This window comes from Protomyctophum bolini (assembly GCF_963924005.1).
Source record: "Protomyctophum bolini genome assembly, chromosome: 23".
Classification (NCBI taxonomy): Eukaryota; Metazoa; Chordata; class Actinopteri; order Myctophiformes; family Myctophidae; genus Protomyctophum; species Protomyctophum bolini.
This window is the reverse complement of record NC_137884.1, coordinates 3,264,392-3,276,700: the sequence shown is the minus strand read 5'-3', so window position 1 is coordinate 3,276,700 and position 12,309 is coordinate 3,264,392. Positions and strand designations below refer to the sequence as shown.

The window sequence follows — 12,309 nt, the reverse complement described above, 5'->3', positions numbered from 1 at the left end:
AAAGTTTTAAATACTTGACTTTACGCACAATGAGTTGAGAATATATGAAAGTTTCACTATTCTAATTAATTAAGATGGACCTGTATACTAATATACAAAATGTTATGATTTGATGCCCAGCTTTCAGAGTGTATGAGCACAAACAATGGCTTGTGATGGCTTATCACCCCATAGCAATTATTTGATTGGCTGAGCAAAGTATATATTTAAGATAAGTGATTGGCCAGAAATACATTGTTACATTATCTAGCAGTACATGTTCCCAATACAATGGCAATACTTGTGAGCAGTTTGACTTTCAGACGATTAGATTCTCCACCTAGGCAGAGAGATCTGAAAGTCTGGCTATTTGAGACTAGCTCAGACTAGACAAACGGAACATTACATATGTTCCAGGACTCTGAGTAATGATGCATGATGTGAAGAAATGCAACAAGTGTCATGCGTTACAGCGGAAAATGTTTATTTAAAGTTGTTCACGCCTCGCACTCGCAGTACTAAACACCACACACACAGTATAGTTAGCAAGCTTCTAATGCTACGTCCTCTGGGCTAACCTAATGTTACACAACACCTTGTGTCAAAAACTAACTCAATAATATTAACTTCTTACAATAATAAGGTACAAGAACAAACTATACAACGCTTAACTTATTAGTAACCGTTAACATTACAAACTCAAAATAGTACAGGGAAAAACAAAAGCGGTTAGCAAAAATGTTCAAAAGGACGCATGGATATTCACACAAATGTAATTATGTATTTACAACAAAAAAGGTCTGAATAATCTGTATAAATTAACGTAACAAGTGACATTCTGGTAGGCTTGGATAAAATGCAGGAATGTTATTGAAACGTTACTGTACTATGAAAGAAATGGAACAGAAAACAAAGCCATTAAAATTCGCCCACGTCACTCCTCTTGTCTCGGAACTTGTTCCTGGCCTTGGTCCTCGCCTTGAACGCAGCCGAGTTGTAAAGATGCTATGAGGGCAGGAGAGTGACCACATAAAATATTACTCACTATTCACCCAATAGTCAAAGTCACCCACTACAAATCCACCCTGGGAGTAGGTATTGCGTGTGGTAATCGTCTTTGCATTCAATGACATTTGTACCAAATAAGAGCTTACATTTTGTTTGTCAGATTTGTTTGAACTTGAGCTGTATGAAATACTTTCACTACAAATTACATTAGTTTTATGGACTAATTTACTTTTAATGTGTGGCACCCTGTGCCCCCCATAAAACGACTGGAACTACTTTATGTTTCACCAAAACCAGAGCAGAACACAGGACTCAGGCAATTAATAAATACAGTTGCAACAACGATATTAAATGGCAAGTATTTCATATAGCTTAAGATCTGAACTATCCCTTTAAAGCTCCCTTTGCCACAACCCCCCTTAAAAAACAAACATTATCCCTTGAGCATTATCCACTTGCAAACATAGCATCCCCATTCTGGGGGAATGAAAATAGGCGATCTACACACTCCCATGTCGCAGTTGCGTGAGCTTGTAGTTTTCAATGAAGAGATTTGATAACTAAGTATTAATTTACTAAGTATAGAGGGTTTTGGTGGTTAATAGTACCAAAACATGCAGGCTTGAAATGGCTAGCCAGTCTGTGCAGAGGAAGTGGAGGCGAGGAGAACGTACCCTTTCAAAGCGGGAGATCTTCATGGCTTTCAGCGTGGCCGAGTCCACCAGCATCGGTGGTCCCAGCTCAAACACATCTCTGATGAACTCATTGGCCTGGGGGGGCGGGGGGGAGGAATACACAAGAAATTCACAATAAAATTGGAGAAATATGTATGGCTTAAAGTCCCAGAATTTAAACTTGGAACAACATATTTTCAGATGGGGGTCGGCGGCCAATTACATTTACAACATACATTTTTAAAATGTCAACGTCAGGCCTGATGAACTTATAAGATTCTGATGATTATGCAAAGTAAGCAGGATTATTTCTAATAATTGCCATCAGGCCATCCTATGAACAGAGTCCCTGCTGTACCTGTAGGTGATAGTTCATCCCAGCGCCCACAAATTCTCTGAAGGCATCGTAGGTTCTCTTCCTGACCCAGCTGTCGATGGCCATGCGCTCCGCCCCAAAACGTATAGTCTCCGACTGGAACTGGCCTTCCTGTGGGTACATGACAGATACAGAGGGACATCTAGCAATATGGCCAAAATACATGTTTTATGTATTTTGTTCCATCAAAACATTTGCATTCATCGTTTTGCTTTCAAGTTCAATATTCTCAATTAGAAACTTTAAGCAAATCAGTCAAGGTTTTGCACTAGACAAAATATCTGTCAAATAATCAGTAATTGGTGTAGGGCTGTCAAAAGGCATTGGGTTGGGCTCTGATGAATATCAGGGAAATTCAACAACGCTAAATGACATTCATTCACTCAAGACTAGTGTGCATATTGGCACTTTACAGCATGTATCAAAGTTACGGCAGTAGTATAGTTCCTGAAGCAATTTACATCTTAATCATGTTTGGCAGACTCTTCTCCCTTGTGACTTTAATCGAGTCCGACAGAAGCATATTAAGCTTAACCCGCGCCTGTAAATTGGCATTTCATATTTCTTTGCAGAATCCATATTTCTAGATTTCCTGCCACACTATGCGTTAGAAACTTGAAGAGAGTTATATAGCCATCCCGACCATAATAAAAACAAAAATCAGTGTTCCCACTATTTAGATATAAAATAGAGGGAGGGGGGGGGGTTAACCACTTTCAACCTGGACCCCCTTGGACATTTCCAATAGAACGCAAGTATGTAACCCATTTAGATCTGCCATTCATCATCATCATCAGAGAAGTACAAAATGGGGATTACCGACATGGGGCAAACACTCTGAAAGGCATATCTACGAGCTCAACCCATTGTTATGCATTGGGAGCTAGTAGGTCGGCTATTTTGAAATGAGGGAGCCGAGCATAGAGCTCCTCGGGGGCTCCAGTCAGCTAAATATATTCGCAGGGGTCAAGTGATCAAACACTGAAAATTAAATACGCTCACCTCCACGGCTTTAAGGACATCCCTGAACACAGAGCGCTGCTTTCTCTTGTCAGTCTTGGCTCTGTGCTTGTTGCAGTCTGTGGCCAGTGCGGTCAGCTTGTCACACAGCGTGTCCCAGTCAGTAAACTCAAATTCCTAGAGGATGGGGGCAGAGAAGAGACAGCTTTTAGCGTCAGCCTATTGCTTTTGATCACCATTAACTATTTAACAGTTTGCTTACGCTTGTACAATTATTGATTAATTTACCAACCTAAAAAAGGTTAAACATGAAGATACAAGGTTGCTGCCAGACAGTTGCCATGTATGACCCAATGCTCCGGATTTCATATTTTGACAGGTTTTCAAATGGTGCGACTGTGTGCGCGCGCGTGCTCAAACTCACAGGGTTCATGTCTCTGGCCAGTTCAAACAGCAAGGCGATGGTCTCTCCGGCTGCGATCCTCATGTTGACGTCGTCACTCTCCAGCAGGCCAGGCAGTTTGTGCAGGTGTCTGCAAGACACAAACATACAAGGCTCCTGTAAGACAGTGGTTCCCAGACTCCCAAGCACCCCCACCTGAATTGTGCCAGGGACCCCCTCAGAACATTTTTAAACACTTCTGGTGCCTCCGAATCTTTCAGAATAAAAGGCGCTAGAGTGCCAAGCAGATGAGGGAAATTTTATTCTGAAAACACACACCGTTCCTTTCCCCCCCAAAACCGGGAAGCGAAATCTTCCATTTATACATCACTAGCGCAAGTCAGATCTCTTTAGAAGCGTTAATATTGTAAACGTGATGCAGCATAAAGAAATTAGCCAAGAACATCCACGCTTTGATCCGCCGTGCGGACGCAGCGTAGATTCAGAGAAAATAGGGTTTAAAGCCAGGCCGTAAAAAAAGTGAATGGGTGAGCACACGAAACAGGTCGGAAGGGACTGAGCAAAGCGTTGCTTCGCAACGGCCAATGCAAAATAAATACAACAGATATTTGGCTGGGGACACTCTGGAACCCCCCCTTACTTGTGGAGGATGTCGTTGAGCTGGCTGGCGGTGCAGATGGTAAGCAGCAGAGCCCAGGACAGCAGAGCGTTGGTGTGGAGCTGGCTGGTCGGAGGGCTCACTGAGGGACGAGTACCGTCCGCCCTCACATAGGAGCGGGTGAACAGATTCTCAAAGCACTCCATGGTCCCACACACATCCTGGAGGAAAAAAATAGACATGCGTTTTGTAATGCACATGAAGGCATGCCTGAATGATAGCCATTTATCCAGCACTTTACGAAGTGCTTCACAGACAAAGAAATGTATTATTATTAAAAAAAAGATACTCTATATGCAATGCAGTCAAGAAATGGGAACAGACACGACAATGAAAAGAACATCTAAGAGGCATATTCTTGTATATATATTTTTTTTTAAATCTGATGTAGCTAGTCTAATGTCCAGCCGAGTTTATGCCACAAATGCTTGACATGTCCTCCGACTACTTCCATCTACGCCTTCTTCAGACCATGTTCAAGGTTTCTTGTGCATGGTGAGGAAAAGCTCTTAAAAGCATTGTAAGGGTGTCCACACTCAAGTCTCCGCATCCCACCTTTACATTTTTGGAAAAGACCAAGGTTTCAAAGCACTGGGAAGTGCTAGTGCACAAAAAGCAAATGAATCAACTGAAAAGACTTCTGGCCCGAACAGCCGCAATGAACATATTTCAGCGATATGGCCTTTCGTCTTTAACAGGAGCTGGCCATTTTCCCAGTTCTATAAAGACTGAGGTTTCCCAGGGGTACCATTTATACTGTAAATATTAAGTTGGCAAACATGGCAGGATCAGAGTTGCCACTTATCTTTCTTGAGTCCATGGAATATAAACAACAGATAGGACAGCGAGAGGAAAGGACAATAAACTTACCAAGACGTCGTCTTCTGCAACCAGTGTGCACAGGCCCAAACTTGTGGCAACCTAGTAGGAAGGGAAAACAATATATATATATATTATACATACATGCTTCTGTGTCTGTATTTATTTGAAAACTCAATTAGCATACTAGTTACTTTTTAGATTGTATCATTACAAAACATACACTAAACAACGTCCGTCCTATATTGCAATATTGATACTTTCTCATCTCTATTTATTTTTATTCTAAGAGTTCTAGATGTCCTTATTCTTTTACTAAGTGTCCACTCAAGTCATTCTGTGCAGTTGACAGTGTGGAGTGGTTAGAGGATGGGGGGAGTGTTTATGCAAGTATCTATGGGTGGAGACAAGTATCCATTGTCACACCCATTCCTGGGCTCAGAGATGCTAAATACTATGAAATCTTAAAATGGCAAATTCTGTACTTTGGTGTTTCCAGTTAAACAAGTTTCAAATGGTCATATCTTCTTCATTTCCCCCCCAATTTCAATGAGCAATAGATCATATGAAAGGTTACAGTGTGCAGTTTCATAATACCGTATGTAAAGAACTGAAAAATGACCATGTCCCCCTTGTATATCAAACCACTGTGTCACGCATGTCTATTTTTTAAACCTATTTTTAAAGTTGAAGGGTTTAATTTATAAATCTCGGATCCTCACGGTTATTTCGGGTAGTCTGCATTTCAGATACCCGAAACGAGATCCGCAGCTTTGAAATGGAACCGACCCGTTTCCCCGACGGCACGTCAATATTTTGCACCCGACCCGGCTCGGTTCTCGGGTCGGATCTCGGGTATTCGGGTCCGGGTGGACCCGTGCTGCCCTCTAGTGTGCACCATCCATAACGTTATCCTTTGATTTTTAGCGTATTCTTTTCTTGTATTAAAATGATCTTTTATGCCTAGTTCTTTAGTACTTAACCCATTCAGGCCAGACGTCGAAATAATAAAATCATGACAATCTTCGGAAAGATTTGAGGCACATTTTGGCGCGCTATGAGCTTGTAGATCTGTTATTTTTCAATAGCTAAATTATAACAATGTTTAAAACACCAAAAGGGGTTCCCGCCAAAAATGGGTTAAATATTTTGTATGTGAAAAAGCTATACAAATAGCATGCCATGCCTTAGAGATATTGTTTAAAGAAATTGTTCAACAGGAACTCTAGGAGGAAAGTTCAGAGCAGTAGATGTAGCTGCTGACCGTTTGTCTGGCTTGGATGTTAGCCGAGCCGTCTGCCAGGATAGTTTTGAAGAGTGGCTTGAGACCCTTGAACACCTCCTCGCTCTCGATACCCGACCCCAGCTGGATGCACAGGAGACAGGCCAGAGAAGCTGCTGCACGTTGCTCCTCACCTTTACCTGTTGGAGAGAGGCAGAAACTAATTGCTGGACCACCTACGCAGGACAGACGACAATTTGCTTACATATGGTTGCTTACGTCTTGGTTTATTGTCACCATGTTATAGTTAGCTGAAAATATTTGGCAGCCACTGTCCCTAATGGACGGCCATTGGTGAGGGGTAATTAATCACAGCTCTCATTTACAGTAGTGTGTCCCTTGCACATGTGTTCATTAAAGTTTACATATGTTCAGTCCTGCCGTCAATGCGGCACCATAGAGTGCAGAGATTACGGACTGTGAGAATCTCATGGAAAGCTTTTGCATAAGGGACATGCATAGCCGATATCACACTAGATGACCAGAGCTGACTCCAAGTCTCAGCAATTCATTATTGTGTGAGTACACCAGTGCTACGAATGACGGAGAAAATCTGCATCTCACATGAACTATACACACCGTAGACTTGAGTACGTACCTTTCTTGAGGCAGCGCTCAATGCTGTCTGTGATGGTCATCCTCCTCTCGGTAATGAACTCGTACAGGATACGTGTGGCCATGGCAGTCTTCAGTCCATCTAGCGCCCCCTGTCTGGTTTTAGCACTGGGGGGGGGGGGGAGAGAAATAAGAAAAATGCTCAGTATTGCCATAGTAGTGTCACAGATAAACAGGTTCTATTATTCACTGCAAAAATCAATGTTTTACATTTATTGTTGTTTGAAAGCCATACGAATTGATCCTCGACCCAATAATGGGTCCTGACCCACTGTTTCGGAAACTGTGACGCAATTAGAAACAGTGAAATGGCTTATGGGACCGTGAAATGTCACTGGAAGCCATCGTTTCCCCCCCCCCCCCCCCCCCACACACACGGGAGACCAATTAGCCACCGTGTGACTGACGTGTTTTGACGGTGTTGCCAGCACAGGAACAAGAACCTGGCCATGGTCGTTTGTCATTAGTTTTGTCTGCACGCAGTCACAATGTTCTGATACGGTCACATTACCACATCCCAAGCCAGTGGAAAAGTCCTACTGTTCTTTCCCATTGTACCGTTGCCACACTGATAAAACTGACATAAGAAATGGGGACACATGAAATATGAGCTCCAGCTCCCATCTATGAGACACGTGGTATTGGATAACTAGGGCTGATACCAGGCTAGAATATATACACTCCGCTACGTGTTAAATATTAAAATAGATAAATATGCATTAGATTCCATCGATAATTGAAGAAAATGCTGACTGAAGGTGGGCCCCTCCGGTTAGATAGTATATTTTATATTGAGCGAACATAGAGTATGTTCACGAGCGCCAGGTCAGGGTCGCGGCCTGAAAGGTTTGAGAACCCTTGCCGTGTGTGGATGTACTCTAGTGCTTAGCTTCAAATTACGTCTTTAAATGACATTTTCTTCCTCGATGTCATTAGCATTTGTCAAATTAGTTACTCTTGGGTCTACCTCTATATCCCGTGTTGACAGCTAATCAATAGCAGCTGATTTTTATAGAACCCTCGAGGTCACATACAGCAGCAAAGGCAATAAATTAAAGGTCATGATATTAGCACACTTGAGGGTACACGGTAAAGGCGTTCATTTATCCCTTTGTAACTCTACGGGTCCATTTGGTTATACTTGTTATACTACACTCATGGTTTTACTGTGCAAATGTGTCTTTAGGGGCAGACTTGTGTCCATAATGTGTCTGTGACAATATCGGCAAACATACAAAACAAAAAAGAAATAATGTCAGTATTACCTCTTATCCACCGTGCTGTCTATGAACCCCTTCAGCTTGTACTGGAAGTCCTCCTGGGCCATATCCTCTGCTGCCTCCCCCCCTGAACACAAACACACATTTCCATCCAATATATTAAATTACTTTTAATTAGTATTCAGGGTGACTCACCATAACTCTTGCATACCTGCCAACCTTGCATGCACGCCTGGCTGCGCTCACAAGTGACCTGCATGCAAGACCATTCAAGTAGTAAGTCAATCCTCCAGTCATTTACTTTTAGACAGACTTTCTTCCACAAAGTCATGAAGTGAACCTTGCCAGTTTTCATTTTTTAGCAAGACATAAAAATCCTTTCAGTACAGACTAAGCTGACTGACCCAATTTCCCTTTGCAATGCCACCATTGCACTAGTCTCGCGTAGCCAGACAACATTCCACAATCTCCGAATGCCATATAGAGTCTGCATCTACGCCTCCCGGAATCCGAGTAAGGAAGCTGCTATTTCCTTTCACGAAAATATATTTTAAATATCTTTAAATTTTATTTTTACATTTCCTTTTCTGCTAAGGAACGAGCTATATATGCTTAGATGTTTTCTATTTTTGGAGGCTCCACTTCTTTATATTTGACTTCCGATTACTTTTCCATTGCTCCAGAGTCCAGACTGTATGACGGCAGCATTTGGAAAAACAGTCTGGCAACGCGTGACTACTATTGCACAAGTGTAGATGGTGAGATCAATGCTGAAATGCAACTTTGCAGCCCTGACAGACACATGTGCATGCACGCCTTTATAGAAGTGCATGGGCTTACTAGTTCCAGCATAGGACTAAAGAGTACATGCCAACACGTGTACACTACACACCCACACTAGTTCAAATTTAAGATTAAACGGCATTTACCAACACGTGTACGTGTGTTTTACCTTTTAAAACCAAACTTTCGTGACAAATAGCTTCAATATACAAAGAAATTATTGATAGGACTAGTACCAATAATCAAAATAATCGTATGCTTTAAAGTCTTATAACAACGGGGGAGTAGACGATCTACGAGCTCACAACAACGCACCGCATTCTTCATTTATAGAGAAGAAAACTATTCTGACATTTATACAAGACAATTGCCAATGTCAAATAATTGCAATTACGTGATTATGTAATCATTGTGACAGGCAGGACTACACATGTATACACACAGTACACCGCTGCATACCTTCGTCTGCCACACTTGCGGCGTCACTGAAGCTGCTGGTATGGCTGAGGGTCTCGATGGAGGCATCCTCGTCACTGAAAGGCTGCACAGCTCCGTGTGCCCCCCCTGAAGAAAGAAAATAAACTAAATTATTTTTCAAAACACTTCAAAGAATAGCTCGCAAATAAGCTATTTTTGCCATGGCCGTCATGCCGGGGCAATTCATGTGCAAAGAAGATGTTAAGGTGGTTGCACACTGGACGCGTTTCGGAAAACAGACAACGCGCCCAGTGTGCAGGGACCTTTAAACCCACTTAACTTGTACAAATGGAAGGAAATTTGGTTTAATTTGTAACTATGAGTTACAGAACTACAAGGGCCCCATTTCCAACCACCTCAAGGAACGCCGAGTCCCTGGACACCACTTTGAGACCTGCTGATCCAATCTAGAACAGCCAGGTCACAATGTCGCTGCAGACAGTGAGATCATTGTATGTACAGAACACCGACAGTGACACCAACTTCTTGGCAGTTATAGCACGGCTGTAACTGCCAAGACTATTTTTTAATTGATGTGCCACAGAATAAAGTATGGTTTAATTCCAGTCAAATCAGTCTCCCACGTGCTATTTGGCAAGTTATATAACCAACCAGTGCCACCTGTCCCAACAGCCCACGCAAGGTGAGATAGCTTATCTTTTCCTTGGCTGTACGTTCCACACCTCTGGGGAAAAGAAAACACTGTAATTATTACACTCCGTTCCTTCACCTGGGTCAAGGCCAAGGGCACCCTAGACTACAGTCTTCTGCTGACATGTGTAAGCCAAAAGCACAGTAACCCAGAGTTGGCTGGACAACAGCCAACCTCCACCTGTACAGCGGCCATGCAATTAAATAATGTAACTCCAATAATGTACAAAACTACAAATGGATACATTGAACACTGAGGATGTGTACTAGTGCATTCCTGCATTTCTTATTTTGGAGATTACTTTTAAAACAATATATACATCATGTATATAAACATTATATAAATGTAATGTATATATTATTTTAAAGTAATCTCCAAAATAACATTTATCATGTATGATTAAACAGCCTTACATGATAAATACAATAGAACATGGGTTACACACAGCCAGGGCACACATGGCACAACATGGTTGAACAATCATTGTGTCACATCCTGAATGTCACACAAAAGACAGATACTAGATTGTTCCATTGGTTTGTTTGTGACACCAATCTTCAGCATTTATTTATTTTTCTGTCTTGAGATTTCTGTGACAATTGTTAGACATTTTATTCTCCAGTGTTCCATTTTCTTTGTTGTTCTGCTTGTAGCCAATTATGATTAATAATATCCATTTTGAAAATGTTGTCAACTGAACTGACTGGAATGTGGTGCTGAATCAGCTGAAAAGGCTACCATTATAAAATGCCAGTGTGATTTGACATGTGAAGAATTGTTGCTTTTTAACCAGTGAACGCCACTCTAGATTAACCTGAAATTATAGCCCGAATGTTGAATGCCTCCCTTCCATTTCATTGCATTTATCATCATTATTGTTCATATTCAGCCATGTAGATTCGTGACGCTGGCTAATAGACCGTATTGTCATGCGTTTGGAATGGGCAGCATGTTGTTGACGTGGAACTTCAGGAGTCCAAAAACAAAAACAGCTGATCTCCGATCAGAACCGGCCGGGGCACCGCCTTATCTGGCTTCAATAAGCATGGCGTCCGAAAATAACCACTATTAACTAAACCACCCTGGCTTTAACAAACAACCAGACCCATATTCAGACCGGAAGAAGTAGTAGATGTATGGCGCCATCCTGCACATACCCGAACTCTATGGACATTACGCGCCACGTCTTCAGCCGGTTTAATAATAATGTATATTGTAATCGCTCAAACAAGAGTAGTTCACGTTTACACACATTTATTCCAAGAACTCGACCGCAACGTCAACGAGGAGCATGTTAGCGTTAGCTTTGCAGGCGTCGCGGTAATTATTAAACACGAGCAGACTACTTGCATCGTTTTAAACTAAAATAATGGTCGTTACCACAAAACAATAAGTTAACGTTCAAAATACGTTTAAGAAGTCCACCGCCGTGTTTGTCAAGCGACGGTGAATTATTTGTCTAATGTCACGGTAGCAGCCACCTGGGCTTTTTCCTGGTCCATCACAGGCCTGACCAGTTTCTTTCCATCTGTAGTTTCCATCTGTAGTTCTTTAAACAACCACTTTCTGTTCGAGTCAATAGCCCCGGCATCACTCAGTGACTATAACTCCCATGATGCAACTGCCAATTCCAGTATCCTAGGCCAAAACAACCCGGTCGCCTCGCCTGCTTGCTTACCCCTGTTCTTCTTCTTAGATCTCGGCATTTTTCCTTGCAGAATTTCTCAAATCTGGAAAAAGTGTGAAAATCAGCCAATACACGAGCAGCCTTTATTGTATTGTCTCAAATGTAAGTGTTCCCGCGGCACAGTGGACAGAAAGGAATTGAAAGCGATCCTGGAAAAAGAGTGTGGCGCGAGACGATACATTTTCCCTCATCAAACAGGGCTGCGTGCGCGGCTGCTCGCCGAGGATACTTATACTGACGGGGGCGGGTCACATGGGAGGTTTTCCCGGCAACTCTGGCCAATCAACGCGCCAGATACACGTACACAACGTGATGTAAACATGCTGCGTGCGTTTGGCACGTGATGACGACCACTGACGAGTGACGACACAGAGGAATGTCTTAAAAAATGCTTCTGTTCCCAAACAATGGCTGCAGTGCTGCACGTGAGTAAATGTAAAAAGGATTAAAAAAAAAACATATCTGGGTGGAAAAACATAAATATAAAATCCTAGAAATGTTTTAAAAGTAAACTTTATGAACTGAACACACATACACACACACACACACAAAGTCACGTAATGGAGGCGGTTGACACCGCCCAACATATTAACAGGTCGGAGCTGTCCTATAATCAATCGATGCCAGACTAACTGATTGTTCCACGCAACCTCCACAAGTATGCTCACACATTAAGTTTGGTACTCGGCCGATCAATACAATAATGCTGAAAATGA

General features: G+C 42.2%; 1 protein-coding gene across 1 annotated transcript; it reads right to left on the bottom strand.

The window, feature by feature from the left end:
• Positions 1 to 442: 442 nt before the first annotated feature.
• Positions 443 to 11,793, bottom strand: ifrd1 (interferon-related developmental regulator 1). The gene is made up of 12 exons (XM_080757138.1): positions 11,585 to 11,793; positions 9,237 to 9,341; positions 8,040 to 8,121; positions 6,758 to 6,882; positions 6,142 to 6,299; positions 4,929 to 4,979; positions 4,041 to 4,219; positions 3,422 to 3,530; positions 3,040 to 3,174; positions 2,020 to 2,148; positions 1,662 to 1,757; positions 443 to 984 (listed from the first exon to the last, which is right to left on the bottom strand). Exons 1-12 carry the CDS (start codon positions 11,610 to 11,612, stop codon positions 898 to 900), a joined length of 1,284 nt encoding a protein of 427 aa, XP_080613264.1. The 5' UTR covers positions 11,613 to 11,793; the 3' UTR covers positions 443 to 897.
• Positions 11,794 to 12,309: the final 516 nt, after the last annotated feature.